At 45.8% G+C, this 16,992-nt stretch overlaps 1 protein-coding gene across 1 annotated transcript in view; it reads right to left on the bottom strand.

The window, feature by feature from the left end:
- The window catches only part of LOC118086742 (IgGFc-binding protein), a 98,231-nt gene extending 84,125 nt beyond the window's left edge, over nt 1-14,106 (bottom strand). Inside the window, exons 1-9 of the mRNA XM_060276445.1 lie at nt 13,985-14,106; nt 11,914-12,067; nt 9,731-10,957; nt 8,751-9,094; nt 6,962-7,535; nt 5,839-6,440; nt 3,632-4,199; nt 1,752-2,341; nt 316-895 (exon numbers count right to left, since the gene is read on the bottom strand). Of these exons, the coding sequence (XP_060132428.1) occupies nt 316-895; nt 1,752-2,341; nt 3,632-4,199; nt 5,839-6,440; nt 6,962-7,535; nt 8,751-9,094; nt 9,731-10,957; nt 11,914-11,962 (4,534 nt within the window). The 5' untranslated portion in view covers nt 11,963-12,067; nt 13,985-14,106. The remainder of the gene's footprint in view (nt 1-315; nt 896-1,751; nt 2,342-3,631; nt 4,200-5,838; nt 6,441-6,961; nt 7,536-8,750; nt 9,095-9,730; nt 10,958-11,913; nt 12,068-13,984) is intronic.
- Between the last annotated feature and the right edge of the window lie 2,886 nt (nt 14,107-16,992).

Genomic DNA, 16,992 nt, shown 5'->3' with positions numbered 1-16,992 from the left:
AATGTATCTTTGAACTCTGATCATGCTTCTTAATTTCCTGGATGGAGGATAGACAGGGGTATAAAAGATTGGGTGTGGAACTCATTGCAAACAATTTCATAGCTGGCATGTCAGAGATAGTCAAGGAGGTGATTGCATGTAATTGGAAAGGTCAAATGAATTCCATCTCTGCAGAGCCTGAGACATTTTAGGGCTTTACAAATGAGCACACCCCTCTAGTTTAGCCCCAAAGTGAGAAGGAACCAGTTCAGATTCTGCTCCCATTTCTCTTCTCCCATTACACGTCCCCATGAAAGCTCAATCCCCAGTACTTACGACAGAAGCCAGGGCTCCTCCAAGGCTTGACAGAGACCCCGGTCGCTTGGCAGGCAGATATGTAGCTCTGGATGCTGTTGCACAAGACCTGGCTGTCCCCGTTGCCCATGCACAGGTCATAGATGCAGTCGCTGAAGTATAAACTGGCATCGACCTTTCCGTGGCAAGCACTGAAGGGGCCATCAGGCGCAGTGAGGATCCCGCAGTAGTGGCGCTGTTTGAAGATGTCCTTCTTCCTTTCATCACAGACTGGGCAGCTGTTTCCAGAGCATCCATCTGAGCAAGATCCAGCTGCCCCATGGACTGGAACCTTCCAGGAAGCACCAAAGGCACCTGCATCGGAAGTTGTGCTTCCATCGGGTAGCAGGAAGTCATCCTCCTTCTTCCCGTTGTAGTTCCCACAGAGGCCTCGCATCTCACTCTGGTAAGTGCTTGGGACTGTGACTGTCACACGGTAAACCAGGTCATAGCTCACAATGAGACCAAAGTCAGTTTCTATCAGGACTTTTGTGCCATGTTGATAGGCTCTGACCCGCCCAGCAGACAAGGATATAGGGACAGTGTAGATCAAGCCGTTCACCTGCAAGAAGGATTTCCTGTTTGAGAAGGGTTGGTTTTTTGAGGTCACAGTGGAAAGATAACCATAAAGCTCCTAGGAGGAATGTATTTCATCCTAGCCCTGTCAGTCGTGATAACCTGAAACAGGTGTGCTGGAAAGGACATGTGAGGAAGTGTGTGTGTGCTTGAGGATGCTAGCTCTGCCCTCACCCCACCCTCATTGCTGTCACCCTTTTCAACCTCCAGATAGGAATGGGGGAGAAACTTGATTCAGTTTGCATTTAAAAGTGAATTGACACTTTCTGAAACCATATGAGAACCAAAACACCACTATCCTTGGAAATTTTCTGAATTTTGCAATACAGTTCTCTCTTCAAGTAACATGTACAAACATTGCATAAACAGTAGCAAAGTAATGCTTGTGTAAAAATGCATATATTTGTGAAAATGACATATATGAATGCACTGAAGTAGGAAATATTACTTGCCACAATGTGTATATTAAGCTAAACTGCATGCAAAACTCAGTAGATTAGGAGAAATTTGCAATAAGAATTGCACTAAAATGTAGACAAATTTTCAGGACTCTGTTTAAAAAACCCCTGGAAATATGGAAATACTGAAATTAGGGCTGGAAGAAAGAGAAACCAAACAGAAATTCTCAGATTAATTTAGGACTAATTGAATGACTGAGCAAAGACAATGCCTTAATGAGAGAGAGAAAAGATGAATGGCTAAAAATCATAGAATCACAGAATTTTAGTTGGAAGGGACCCTGTGGGTCATCTAGTCCAACCCCCTGCAATGCAGGAATCTTAGCTAAAGCATCCATGACAGATGACCATCCAATTGCCCTCTCCTTAATAGCTTGGACTCACCATCACTTGACCTTGCTTGTTCTGCAGTAATGTAAGTGTAATGCCGTAGACTGAGACAGAAACCATCTTGGTAACGGACACCTTCCCATTCCCCCAGGCCTCGTTTTCCACGTTAACCGCAAAGGATCTCAAGAGCCGGTTGCCTGTGTTAACCGTAGCCAAGGTATAAGTGCAGGTGCCTTGGAAGTCAAAGGCCCGTCCATCGAAGGAGAGATAGTGAGGGTCACCCGAACCAGAACAGGTGGCATTGCCAACGGGGTAGCATTTCCGGACGCCATCTGACAATCGGCATTCTTGATTGGGACCACAGGAGAATGAGACACACGCAATACTCCCCCCAGCTTGGCACATGCAACGCTCCTGACAGGTTGGGTAGAAAGTCTCTCCTGCCGGGTAGTAGTGGCCTTGGTAGAGACAGCCGCACCGGGATGTGGGCACACATTGATCACCGCTCAGCAAAAAGCCCTCGTCGCACACACAGGCTTCGTGGCACGTAGCCGAACAAGGGACTGTAGCATAAAAGCTGCCGCAGGTCTGAGCACAACCTCTCGCACAGAGCTCGTAGTGGCTATTCGGAGCGCAGGGAAGACCTGTCCATTGGAACCAGTACAAAGAAACATTGAGAGGGAGGAAAGGGCCTGGATGTTCTAGGATGGCATGCTGAAAGGGGTTATTATAAACATAAGGAAAGTTCTACTGGATCACATGAAAGGCCTATCTAGTCCAGCATTCTGCTCTCAACCAGATACCTACAGAAAGTCTACAAGCAGGACATGAACACAACAACACTCTTCCACTCATGATTCCCAAATATGGCATGGGCAGCTTTCCAACTGAGAGCTGGTCTTTGACCTACTCCTACACCTGTTTGGAGTCCCCACTTTTCAATGGTAGCCTGGTGTGTGTGTGTGTGTGTGTGTGTGTGTGTGTGTGTGTGTGTGTTTACACTGCATACCCCCACCTGATTTACAGAATTCCCATCTTTCTTTGCCTCCGATTATACAAGAACTGAATGCCTAGACTGGGAGAAAATATGGATGTGGGAGAAATACAATTTGGCTCTCACTGAAAGGTGAAACTGCTTAATTCATAATTTCCAAAATTGCAATGCAATTTTCCAACCAACTAGTATTTCCAAAAATGCCTAGATTTGGTGGGAAATGGCCATTAAAATGAACGTTTTAGTGAAAATAGCAAACCAAAGTGCATTATCTATGGGGAAATTACTTGCAAAAATGTGTTTGTTAGTAGAAATTGGTACTAAAATGCTGACGAATTTTAATGGGGATTTTTCCCCCTTTCAAAAATTGCAGATTGCTGCTAAAATGTGGAGAGCTGAATTTCAAATTAGAAAACCTAAGAAACTGAGAGAATGGGCAGGTCTGTCCATCACTTGGGGGAGGGGCAATGAGACTTCCTCAGCTGGGAAAAGTTTGACATGAAGTTTTACCTGAAATGGTACAGAAACAAAATTTGAATATATATACAGTGGTGCCTCGCTAGACGAATTTAACTCGTTCCACGGGTCTTTTCTTATAACGAAAAAATTCGTCTAGCGAATCCCATAGGAATGCATTGAATTTTTTTGATTTTTTTTTTGCCCATAGGAACGCATTAATTGAATTTCAATGCATTCCTATGGGAAACCGCGATTCGCTAGACGAAAATGAATTCGTCTAGCGAGGCAACCTCCGCTAGAAAAAACCTTTCGTTAAGCGAAAATTTTGTTAAGCAGGGCATTCGTTAAGCGAGGCACCACTGTACTTTAAGAAAAATAAGCATTGATATATTTGCATGTCATTTTAGATAGATTACCATGTTCTCTGTAACTCTGAAAATTTGAGAAATTTCAGAAAACAGCTCAGGACATTAGCACTTACTGCAGAAGGTGTCCGATCTCCAAGGATAGAGAGTCACCCCAGCTTCCTGGCACGCTGCAGCATAGCTGGCAATGACCTGGCAGATCACAGATTGTTGGCCGTCAAAGAAGCAATAATCGTACACACAATCTTGGAAGAATCCTTCTGGATCCACTTTGCTGTGACATTCTCTGAAGGGGCCGCTCTTGGCTAGGATAAGCCCGCACTCCTTGTTGAGGTTCCGTTGATTCTTCTCAATGGCCGACAGAGCAGGGCATTCTTCCGTGCCCCCTTTGCTGCAGCCTGGCACCTCCCGTTCTTTCCAGCTCTGACCAAAGTCTGATGGGTGTGGAGCCACTGTGCCATCTTTCATGGTTAGATCATCCTGCTTGTTGCCATTGAAGTTCCCACAGAGACCACACAGGGCGCCATGGTAGCTGCTGGGCACAGACACAGTGACCCGGCTTATCCCATCAAAGATGACGGTCAGTTGGAAGTCTGTCTGGACCACTGCCCCTTGCCCTCTCCTGTATACGGAGATTTTGCTGATGTCGATGCTGTAGGGCAGGTTGGTCAGCAAGTCGTTCACCTAGAGCCCATTCAAAAAAAGGGGCATTTCAGAAGTGCCTTTGTAATCCATGACGTTTTCCCAACCTGGTGCTCTCCAGGTACTTTGGACTACAACTCCTATCATCCCTGTCCCTTGGCTGTGCTGGCCGGGACTGATGGGAGTTGGGAGATCAGTAACACTTGGGAGGCATAAGACTAAGCAAGGCTGCTCCAGAGCACAGAGATCAGCAGCAAAACTTGCCATTTGCAGGGAGGAGGGGAAATTCAGCTTTTTTAAAATTCTTTGTTAGGTATCAAGTTATCTTCCCACAAAGAATTCACTTGCTGATCTTAGCTTTCTGTTAGGGGTGAATCTTCTGGTAACATACAATCTGGGAAATTTGCCCCTACCTGTTTTGTTCCTCTCACCTCTGCAACCAATAAAAGGAAAACCCTCTGTACTAGTTACAGGTAGGTAGCCGTGTTGGTCTGAGTCGAAGCAAAATAAAAAAAAATCCTTCAGTAGCACCTTAAAGACCAACTAAGTTTTTATTTTGGTATGAGCTTTCGTGTGCATGCACACTTCATCAGATACATATCTGTATCTGTATCTTCAGATACGTATCTGAAGAAGTGTGCATGCACACGAAAGCTCATACCAAAATAAAAACTTAGTTGGTCTTTAAGGTGCTACTGAAGGAATTTTTTTATTTTCCTCTGTACTAGATTATTGAAGTAAAGTTTCCCTTAAAAAAGATCATAATAATGCTGGAAAATAGATTTCATATGATCACAGAATGGTCTCTTTTCAAAAACTATGGAAAATGGACACAAGGCTGCCCACTTCATCTTTCTTCTGGGCACTAGCCATGGAGAGGAAAGGAGCCATGCCAGGTACCTTCATGATCAGAATAATCCCCTCCCCAATTCTCAATAGTTTCCAACTGTGATGTTCCAGATGAGGGGGGGGGGACTTTTTTCAGGCTGACAGCCACATTCCCTTCTGGGCAACTTTCTGGGGGCCACATGCCACTGGTGGGAGGGGTCAGAAGCAAAAGTGGGCAGAGCAATGAATGCTAATTTTACCTTTGTACAGTAGGCTAGTTTCCCACTTGCTCATATATGCCTCTCTATCTTTCTTCCAGGCAAGCATGATCAGGGTTCAAAGGGCACATTCAAGTCATGCAAAAGTGCTCAAGGAGGGTACAAAGCAAGGCCAGTGCAGGAGATGCCTTGGGGAGAAGTATAGCAGGGCAGGGGGTGCAGTGTTGGGAGAGTCCTGAGGGCCAGGAAGACTTGGAGGGCTGCATTTGGTCAGCGGTGGGGAAGCCGCTTGGGCACCTGGGGCAGCACGCCCAGGGGCAGGGTGAGCTGCCCAAAGGGGAAGTGTGCACCGCGGGGGCTCTGGAGTTTGCCTGCCTCCTCCCACTCAGCTGTCCTACAGCTGGGGGGGGGAGGCAGCGGGCGGACCGTTTGGGCAGCACGGAGCCTGCGCGCACCCAAGCCACTGAAACTCTCCCAGGAGAGACGCATGGCTCAGGTGCACTGCAGGCCCCGTGATGAGTGCTGCCCAGCATTTTGTCACCCCTCTCAGTGGTGACACCCGGGGTGGTCAGCACCCATCGCACCCCCCTTCCTCCGCCCCTGCATTTGGTTCCCCACCTCTATGATAAACTCACCATGACTTTTGCAGGGTTCCCTCTGCTCATCACAATGGATGCCCCATAAACTTTCACCTCTACAACCCGGGTGTAAGACACAGACTGGCCGCCTCGCTGGTCATTTTCGACGAGGACCTGGAAATCGACCAGGTCGTCCCTCTTCTCACACAGCCCAGTGAACTGATACACACAGGTGCCCTGGAAGTCAAACTTCCGCCCATCGAAGCTAATGTAGTGCGGGTCGCCAGAGCCAGAGCAGTTGCCAAAACTGGTTGGGTAGCAGTTCTGGATGCCACCCTCGACCCTACACTCCGTTCCCTTTCCGCAGCTCACTGCCTGGCAGCTCACTTGTCTTGTCTGTGGGTCACAGAAGCACCTTTTCGTACATGTCTTGTCTCCCCAGAAGTGCTCACCGGGAAGAAAGTGCTTCCCCTCAAACACGCACCCACAGGCAGACTTGGGGATGCATTTCCCAGCATCCAACACAAAGCCCTCATTACATTGGCAGCCTGCCACGCAACACATCGAGGAGCAGTTCTTGGGCCCAGCTTGGTCATTGCAGGTGGCAGGACATGGAGACCCACAGAGCTCGTAATGGCTGTTCTCGGGGCAGGATACACCTGTCAAAAGAGACAAGATCCTTATCAATAGCACAAGATTAAAAGCTTGGAAGACAGTGCAGGGCTAGAAGCAAGGTATTCTAGGTTCTGCTAGCCTAAACTCCCTGCTAGAGCACTGCAGAAATAAAACAGGATAACTTCATATGCAGTTCTCGCCTTGAAGTGTTCAATACAGGTGAAATAATACATCCGCCATTTGTTTTCCTAGACCATCCCTATTCAGCTGTTACATGGAACTGATTTTTTTTATTAAAAAAAACACTATAGAGATTCTGCCTCTGCTATCACACTCTATTCCTAGAGTCCCTTCAAATCATCTCTCTCTGTCATAGTGGGAACAAGAATCTTCCTTAATAGTGAAAGCTAGGCTCAGTGAAAAAGTCTTCGTGTAGAGATGTGCAGAACATGAAACGCCCTGGTTTGACATTATGTACCTCGTGACATAAGGGAGAACATAATTTTAAAGCCAAATAATGAAAATAAAATCTGCTGTGCTCTCCTCAGCACCCAGGGACACTCACCGCAACCAGTGCGGGACCTCCAGTCAGATATAGAAACTCCTTTTTCCTGGCAAGCAACTGCGTAGGAATTCAGCGCATCACAAAGAAGCTCCTTCAGGCCATCATTCATGCAGAGGTCATAGACACAGTTCCCCAGATAGGGGTTGGGGTCGATCACAGAATGACACTTGCTGAATGGGCCATCCTCTCCTTTGATGAGCCAGCCACAGTATGGTTCGCCTTCATACTTCTTGGCCATCTCTGGGGAGCAGGTTTTGCATTCCCCATGGCAGTCATCCCAACACAACCTATCGCCATCGTCCACCTTCCAGCTCTTTCCAAACTCATTGGGGTTGGGAGCCAAGGCCCCAGTGGGGGTGCTGAAGTCATCAGCAGGGTCTCCATTGTAGTTGCCACAAAGACCACAGACATTTTCATAAAAGCTGCTGGAGAGCTTCACCACCAGGTAGCTGTTCCAGTCATAGGAGACCTTCAGGGAGAAATCTGTCTCAACGAAGACAGAGCTCCCACTCTGGTAGAGACGGAGTTTCCCTTCATTCAGGGAGATGGGCAGGCGGAACCGCAGGTTGTCCACCTGCAAGAGAAAACTCAGATGCAACAAACAGCAGAACGAAACAGTAGATTGTATCCAATGTCAGTCAGACTCAGAGTAGACCAGTTGGAATTAATGCACTAACTTGGGTCCATTAATTTCAGTTGGTGTGCCCAGAGTAGAACTTGGTTGGATACCACCTATTGGGTTTGTTACATCATATAGCCTGCTGAATGAGATGGATGTAAAATAGGAACGTACAGTATGTGGGAAAGACCAACACACACTTTCCTTGGGGAAACCCACATTTTACTGCCGAATCACAGCAAATGAAAAGCAAGTTTTCTGTCAATTGCTGTTTGATTCAGTGGTAAAACACAGGTTTTCCCAGGGAAAGTTCCGGGGCAAAAATAAATAAATAATAACACTTAGACACAGAGTTTTTAACTGCAGACCTGTGCCTGGAATGTACAGTGCAAGAAGGAATAATTGAAAATGCAGTGCTAAGGAAAACCGTTACAGCAGAGTTGGGGGACCTCTGTGGTCCTACAGATGTCATTGGTCTCTTCATTGGTCATGCTGGTTGGGCCTAAGGTTTAGCAACATCTGGAGGGTCACAGGTTTTCCAACAGTGCTGTCACTAGAGTGGATTGCCAGGCAAATATCTGGAACTCTGTAGTCCAGATCCCTCCCCCCTCCCCTGCAAAAAAAAGGGGGGGTAAGTGACAGAACAGGACCAAGTGGAGGTAGGTGCTGCTCCTGGACGTTCATTGGATCATTGATCCCAAAGATGGCATCTCACTAAATCAGTTTACTGAGCCATCTAGGCTTGTAGCTAATTCTGTCTCACTGCCGTTCTTATTTTGGGAGAACTTGTTTAAATTAAAAATGGTGAGAAGCCCTCAAAGCCTCAGCTATTTGAGCAGTGCTATCATTCCCAGTGCACAATGGCAGGCGGATACAGCCAACCGTAAAGTAGGTATGGTGTAAAATGAAAACAATTCCTCCTCAAATGCTAAAAAAGTGGGGCGCTGGCTGGCGAGGGGAGGGGCAGAAGGAGGGAGCAGGGGGAGTGGCCAGAGATCAGTCCAGGTTAGCAAGAGGGGGCAGGGAGACGTTGCTAGATCTTCTGCTCCACATTCCTGCATTACAGCTTGCAAGCAAGACAAGAGGCAAGCAGAGTAGATTCTGATGGACGCTTGGGGGAAATTGGTTGCTTTTTTAAAAAAAGAAATAGAAGTCATCTTTCGTCCTCACCCTCACAAAGCCTTTCTCATTTCTGACCACCTTGATGATGGTGTTATAGACTGTGACTGTCACAGAGCCAATGTACGAAACACGAGTATTTCCTCCCCTGTTCTCATTCTTGGCTTCAACACTGAAGGAAGGAAGAGTTGCGTCCGAGCCGCAAGTCTTGGCAATAGTGTAGGTACAGGTGCCCATGAAGTCAAATTTCTTCCCATCGAAGGTGTGATAATGAGGATCTCCCTGGGCCCAACAGCTGGATTCAGACTCTGGCACACACACTGGATCACCTCCTACGATTTTACACTTTTCCTTCTTCCTGCACTGGATCAAGCTGCATGGAGACACTGGTTTGTCTGGAACGGAACAATGGTAGTGTCATTGCAAAAGCAAGCATTGTTGGTAACTAGTGGAGGATGTTGCAGACAGACAAAACAAGGCAAGATAAACAGTCTTCTGAATAGCCACTTATTTGGTTGCCTTGTGGACATTCCAATTGCTCAGGGAATAAGGCAATCAATATAGTTTTAATTTGCCTACACAGAGAGAAGGGGAAGCTGTGAGTTCACTGGAATTAAGATCCAAGTGGAGAGTAGGTTTCTCCGGGAGCCTGAGGGGCCGAAGGAGACTCTGGGAGACAGTGAAACATGAGGAGCCAGGGAAATACAAGATGGCTGCAGGGATGGTACAGAGTAGGTAAAGGAGTTAGAAACAGGAACTCAAGGAAGACGAATGAAAAAGAGGCTGGATGACACAGGCAGAGGAGATGGAACCTTAGAGAAAAGGGGGCAGATTTGAGAGTGGGAGGCAGAAAATCAAAATTCATTAAATTAGACCATTTTACAGTTCTTTATTCTATATATGGAAAGTATAGTGGAAACTAGGATACTGAAATAGTGGCAGCTAAAGATGTGACAAACTTTAATTATATAGTCAAATGGCTCATTTGTAGAAAAAAAACCTTAAACTAATGCACAGATCTGGATACTTACCACAAGAGCAAATGGCCACGGAGGCATAACCATTGCTTTTGGCACCTCCAAGGATGAAGAGCCCAAAAGGAGTGGTGGGATGTTCTACAGAGAGGGCACTGGCTTCTTTGCCCAAGCTGAGTAGAGCAAAAGAATATTCTGTTCCAGGGACTGTTGCCCATTCAACATTGGTAATGGGTTTTTTCTCCAATGTGATCCCACCAGAAACAGAGGTTTTGGCCATGATGACAGCAAAATTATCAAAGTCCTTAATCCCATCAATGTGATATGACGTGCAATAGCTTGTTAAGGCTGGAACATTGATGAGGAATGGATCGTACTGGCAATTTCCATTATTGGTACCAGTGTAGAAAAATAGGACCTGGATTCCTACATCAGCAAAGAAGTGAAGGGCCTGAGAGGGCTGCTTCTCAAACCGCAGGATTTCTCCAGCCACAGCACGGCGGGAGTCTTGGGTGACCCCAGACTGGTATTGGATCAAAGTATTTTGGGAAGCGATGACATACACAATGTCTACTCTAGGTTGAAAAGACAGTGGAGGAACTATGAAGCTGGTGCCCCAGCTGGAAACAGGCAAGAGCTGCTCAACGACATGGTCACATTCTGAGAACTGTATGGCACAGCTGTGCCCACTCAAAACAGCCACGGGCGCATCTGATTCAACCTTGCTGCCAGACAAATCAACTGAGCTTTGCAGCTGAATCGCTTGGAAGGCTTTGAGGTCAACAGCAAGCCTGCTCCCTGCACCATAAACCTTCCCTTGGAATGTCACAGCCCCTTTCAGGTGAATAGTGACCTGAGTGGGAAACTGATAGGCTACAACTGCAAATTCCTTGAAAGTGTTTGAGAGATGCCCTTCTGGGGTTACCACATAATATTGTGTGCCCAGCTGCTGAACTGGGTACACGACTGTGGCAGCACTTGATGTCAGCTTGTAGTTGTAGGAAAAGACTAAGATATCTTTGTCAGCTTGGATCCTCACAACCCCATCAAATATATTGTTCCCCGTCAACTCCAAAGAGGCCGGGACCACAACGGACACGGTCTCCTTCTCATTGACTAAAACCGTTTTCTGAAAGGCAGATTTGTTCACGGTGACTGTGACGGTGGTTGCAGGGTGATATCCGGTGATAAGCAGCTCAAGCCTAGGACTTTGTTGGCTTGCCAAGTAGTTCTGCAGGTAGCATGTTACAAATTCCTTCCCACGGTAATCTGCTCCACAGAACCCTGAAAGGCAGAAGGAACAGATCATTAGTAAAGTGCAAGTATCTCGATGCTGTGCTCTAATCACATGATGTGGCAGCAATTACAGTTTTGTGTACTTTTTGTGTACCTATCTTGCAACAAACAGAAAATTAAAAGAAGCCATTAATAATTTTATTTGGTTATATCAAGGGCGTGGCACCTGAGAAAACTCAATAAATGATTATTCTTCTATTGACATGCTATGAAGCATCCCTAAGAATATCCAGCTTTTCCTGTGATAGCCTGCACCCCAGAAGGAAGTTTCTCAATGCAAGTATCTCAATGCTGTGCAATGATAATAATAATAATAATAATAATAATAATAATAATAATAATAATAATTTATTTGTTTCCCCAGCCACTCTGGGCAGCTTCCACAAAGATTAAAAATATATTAAAATGTCACACATTAAAAACTTCCCTAAACAGGGCTGCCTTCAAATGTCTTCTAAATGTCAGGTAGCTTTTGGAATACTCTATACTGATCTGACTTTTGCATCTTCAAAAGAAAACAAATCTATCTCGATAATCGATAGAAAATTATCAAAGGGACTTTTAAAGAACCCTATTTGGTTATATCAAGGAAATTGTATCTCAGGAAGATCAGAAATTTTCATCTGTTGGGAGAGAGGCTCACATGAGTTTGCCAAATACAGGGGGAAATGAGAACCACCTAAATCAGAAATCTGACTGATTAAAGTTTAGGATATAGTACAGGTGATAATGACCTGTGGCATGTGTTAGCACAGACTCAGCCAACAATACATTGGGCTGTGTGTCTGATAGCCACAGTGTGGGATTTTTGGTCAAAGAGAAATTTGCCAGGCTCTGAGTGATTCCCTGTTCTGTCAGCATCTGCAGTTGCTCCATAGAGATAAAGTTCAAGAAGTGTCTCCCTCATGGAGCCAACCTGCACGTTAATTAAGTACCAAACTCACCGGATAGGAGCGCCAGCCCGGTCAAAAGCAGCAGCAGCCTCTTGGCCATGGCTACAAAACAGCAAAAGAAGGAAGTTCAGGTAATCTGCAGATTCTGTGTGAGTGTGTGCATGAGTTTTCTTTTCTTTAACTTTTCTGCTCTGATTTGTCTCACCTGGGTAGGGATGGGGAGAAAATTGATTTTGTTTGCATTTTCACAAGGAACTGTGGAAGTCATACAATTCGAACCAATACACAATACGGAACAGAGTTATTATTCAAAATTCACACTTCTCCAGATATTGCAAGATAGTTTCGCAACCCAACAATGCGTACATTAGGTGAAAGTGTGTGAAACAATGGGAAAATTTGTGAAAATAACACACCAAAAGCATTGTATTTGCAAAAATGTGCAAATTATTGAAAACAGGGCTTTTTTCAGCCGGAACTCACTAGAATTGAGCTCTGGCACCTCTTTGGGGCATTCCTGCTGCGCAACAGAGTCAGAGGGGGTGCTCCCCCTAAAAAAAAGGTCAACATGTTCTGGCACCTCTTTTTCTAGAAAAAAAGACCTGTGTATACCAATGCAAGAAGCTGTTGGAAGCAAGCCAGTGCAAGCCAAGATAAAGTCCAAATCACAAAACAACAGTTTTAATGGTGTGTGTGTGTGTGTGTGTGTGTGTGTGTGTGTGTGTAAAAGCAATAAAAATAATTCATTAAAAGATGGCAGGCTCGCCTTAAGACAAATTGGGTCCTCCCTAACAAGAGGGCATGTGTTGCGGTGGAACCTGGCAATCAGACCCTGTGTTGTGGGTGGGAACATTGGCCACAACACCCTATTGGTGGTCCCTCGATCCTGGGAGCAATTGGACTAGAGGGATGCCAGTTAAAGGGATTGAGGGACTTAACCCGCTGCATGTGTCCCTGAGCTTCCTCTTTGGGGTTCAGTGCATCAGAAGACCCGCCCACCTCTCCCTATATTTAGGGCTTGTTGCGTCGTTTGTCGCCTGTCGTTGGGATAGGGGCACAGCAGGAATTTTTCCCAATTGGCTGATTGGCTGGTGCCACTAGGGTTTCACCTGCCACATAGCAAGCCGTCACAACTTGTAAGGTTGCAGCTAGGTTCTGGTTGATAGGGGTGGCAGGATGCCTAGCCAAACCTATGCACTGGGTATTCCTTTAAGATGGAATCCACGGACTCATGGTTGGTCTTCCCCATGCGGGGTTGTGCCCTGAGCCTGAGTCCAGGGCTCATCTGGGTGGAGGTCGAGCAGGGCTCCTGCTTGCCACAGTCCCAGGTGTTCACCCAAGGCTGACTTATGGTTGGTGCCAGAGTCAGTTCTGCCTGCAGGGCTGCAGGGAGCTAGTCAAACCAAAGCCTATGCAACCACTCACTTGATTGTAATCAATAAAGCTGTGGCCTAAATTCTGCCAAAAACCAAACCAAAAATTTGAGTCTGTCTGAATTTATTTCTAGGTGATGGTTAAAAGGTCTCCGCATGCAATTTGAACTGAAAAGAGAGTCATGTTGGCATGAAAAGGTCTTCAAGAAACATATGAAAACTAACAGCAAGGAGGCTTGCCGAATCTCTGCATAGAACTAGTGCCACTAAATGCCTGATTTCTGGCTGAAAGCAGCTGGACTTCTGAAACACAAGGGTTACCTAACAGCGTTTAATAAGACCAGCACTGGATCAGGAATAGAATTTTTGTGCTAAAAAAACCCCTCTAAAACCTCCAAAAGGTGCCCACGCCTTTCTGCAGCCATTGCATACCCTCCAACATTTCTCTGATGAAATAAGAAAGAAAATAAGGAAAAGTGGGACATCCCAGGATAAAATTAAAAATGGTGACGGCTTCTATAAATCCAGGACTGTCCCTGGAAAATTGGGATTTATTGGAGTGTCTGTCATTGCTAAACAGGTGTGCTTTCCAGCCGCACATTGCTAAACAGGTGTGCTTTCCAGCTGCACGCATTCCCAATGGCTTTTCTGCAAGCCTGGACTTTTCTGCTGACATGCAGTTTACTTATCTCTCCCCATATAAAAGCATTGCTCACTCGACAAAGAAAAGAAAAAAAGATATCGCTTACCTGCTGAAGGCATCTGACTAGTTCAGCTCACCAAGTAGCTGGGCTTATATAAGCAGCTTACTCTCTAGTAGCCCAGCCTGTGCCCTAAAAGTGGGCAGGGGAAAGGGCAGCATTTTGCCTGATCTTTCTTAGCTGCAAGCACTGATAACACTATTTATCAAAGAACTGACAGCCCTGGTATGGTGATAACTAAAATCTATAATATATAACCCACATTGTGGAAGTGGAATGAAGGCAGAGGTCAGGGAGGAGGGAAGCTTTAAGAAACCAGGCACGTCTGAGGTTTTGGTGGGTTTTTGGTGAGGCAGAGATGGACAAATGTGTCAATTTCTACTTCTCTCTTAAATCTTCAATGCAGTTAGTCCCATTTTGAAATTTTAGGGATTTTCTTTTAAGAAAACAAACAAACCACCTGCATGGTAATTCTTATCCATTGCCATGCACACCTCTCATAATATATGCAATTTTTAAAACAGAATTTTGCTTAATATATGCATTTCTGCAAGTTCCTTTCTCTAACATGTTGCGTTTTTGTGCGTTGTTTTCCTGAACATGTGTGTGCTTGGATAGTGAACTGCATCTCAAATCCTGGTAAAACTTTTGATACCATCCTCCTGCTTTGCTTTGGGAGAGGAGAGGCACCGGACCACCCCTGGAAGACCCTGGACCCACCCACCGCTGATTTGCAACAGCTGGCCTTGACATCTAGTGGAAAGATAAATTCACGGGCAGGTATGCCTCTGCTCTGCACCCCCACCAGCTGCAGGAGAGGAGCAGTAGCCAGGTAAACCGCAAAGCAGGTAAAACATATGATACCATCTTCCTGCCTCGCTTTGCTACTGGTATCTCCCCACCCCACCCCAAAGGGAGAGGAGAGACGCTGGACCACCCCTAGAGGACACTGGGCCCACCCACCACTGAGTTGCAAAAGCTGGCTTGACACCAGACCTCTGGGTGGGGTGGGGAGGTAAAAGGGGGTAAATTGTTAATTTGATGTGAATGATTTTTGGACTAGGGAAAGGTTGAGTTTTTTGTTTATTTTTGCTTCTTTGTCAATTAATGGGTCTGCTTATTGCTTTGTTTATTGTTTGAGTGTTTTTTTTTTAAGTGGATGTTATGTTATAAGAATTATTGATGTATTGATGTGTTAAGTGGCGCTGTGGGTTAAACCACAGAGTCTAGGGCTTGCTGATCAGAAGGTTGGAGGTTTGAATCCCTGCAACCGGGTGAGCTCCCATTGTTCGGTCCCAGCTCCTGCCTACCTAGCAGTTCAAAAGCACACCAAAGTGCAAGTAGATAAATAGGGACCGCTCTGGCGGGAAGGTAAACAGCGTTTCCGTGCGCTGCTCTGGTTCGCCAGAAGCAGCTTTGTCATGCTGGCCACATGACCCGGAAGCTGTCTGCGGACAAATGCCGGCTCCCTCGGCCTATAGAGCGAGATGAGCACCGCAACCCCAGAGTCGGACACGACTGGACCTGATGGTCAGGGGCCCCTTTACCTTTACCTTTATGATCTCCCCCCCACACACACACACACTTTTTCTGCTAAGGTATTATGTACTGTATTTTTTTTTTTTGCTGAAAGTCACTTGGAGACCTTTGGGTGACAAGCAACAGATAAGTCTAATAAATGAAATGAAAACCAAGAGAAAGGTAAATGTCAAAGCTGTTTTTGACTTTGAGTATTTGGTTTGCATTTTGCATACCGTAGGTGAGCTCCCAAAGGAGCCCAGGGCAGCAAACATACAAGTGATCCATCTATTAAATGCAGAGTGCATTTGCTGACTGGGAATATAAGGCGTGAGTCTATTTTTTAGGTAGGCCTCCTAATTAACCTAGATATGTTGTTAATTGCATAATGCAGCTGAGGTTTTTCGTTACGTATATAAATACCTGGTGGAGGGAGCAGCCTTGAAACTATGAGGAGGTTTTGTCATTGACAAAAATGACTTTTTTGAAGCTGTTATTTGCATTTCAATGGAAGCTTCCACTTGGACTGCCTACTGAAATCATAAATTAAATTGCTATAGCTATCTGCCAGCAAACATACCCTGGGCAGTTTGAGAGCTAAGAGTTCATTGTGTTATCTCAGATACAATTAAAAGGTGAATCAGAGGTAATCAGAGATATATTACTTACTTGATTAGTATCTGGTCAAACATTTTGAGGCTCCACCCCTCATCCCAACTCAGGGAATGCCCATTTAAATCATTGTGCAAATATTTGTGCGAGTAAACAATCTCCATATGGAAGGCACTTGGGCTTGTAGGGGATATTGACAGAAGACTTGTAAAACAGGGCAGAACTAGTTATATTGCGATAGAAATGGGCTCAGCTGTGCAAAAGTGCAAATCCAGAGAAACTAAGATGTTCAATGGGCAGAACTTAGAAGGCTATCCAATATCCGCATTTGTCAAGGTAAAGGAAATGCAGGAGTAGGGGGGATGCCCAGGGAAGAATTAATGCAACAACTGCCAATTCTGCCAGGCAAATCCTTCCTCACATATGATACCCCCCACATACATGTGCTTGTCTCTAGCTTGCCCACATGTAGAGACAAGCACTTGTAGAAACCTTTGACTTTTGCTACTGTGATAAGAACAAAATTCATTCAGTGGTAGCTGGTGCTCACTAGAACTTATGGAGCAGCAGGCAAGAAGCCCAGTAATGGGGGAACCAGAGCCCATGCCTGGCAAAGCCAGCTAATTCTTGTTTTGTCCTCCTATTCTCCGCAGAGTTCTACAAGGGGCAACACTGAGGCTAGGGGGGGGGAGCTGACAGGCAGGGCCACTCCCTGGATTGGTTGTAGCTAGGCCACAACCCCATAGTCTCCTTTGACCGGACTTAACAGTCCAGGGGTCCTTAACCCTTTTTTTTTGCAAGCGAGGCTGGCTGAGGGGAGACTGAGTGTGGTGGGGTAGGGCCCCATTTCGTAGAAACATGGAATTGTAGAGTTGGAAGGGACCTTGAGAGTCATGTAGTCCACCACCACCACACAATGCAGGAAT

Source organism: Zootoca vivipara, chromosome 6, assembly GCF_963506605.1.
Source record: "Zootoca vivipara chromosome 6, rZooViv1.1, whole genome shotgun sequence".
In the NCBI taxonomy this organism is placed as follows: Eukaryota; Metazoa; Chordata; class Lepidosauria; order Squamata; family Lacertidae; genus Zootoca; species Zootoca vivipara.
This window is presented reverse-complemented; position numbering and strand designations above follow the sequence as displayed.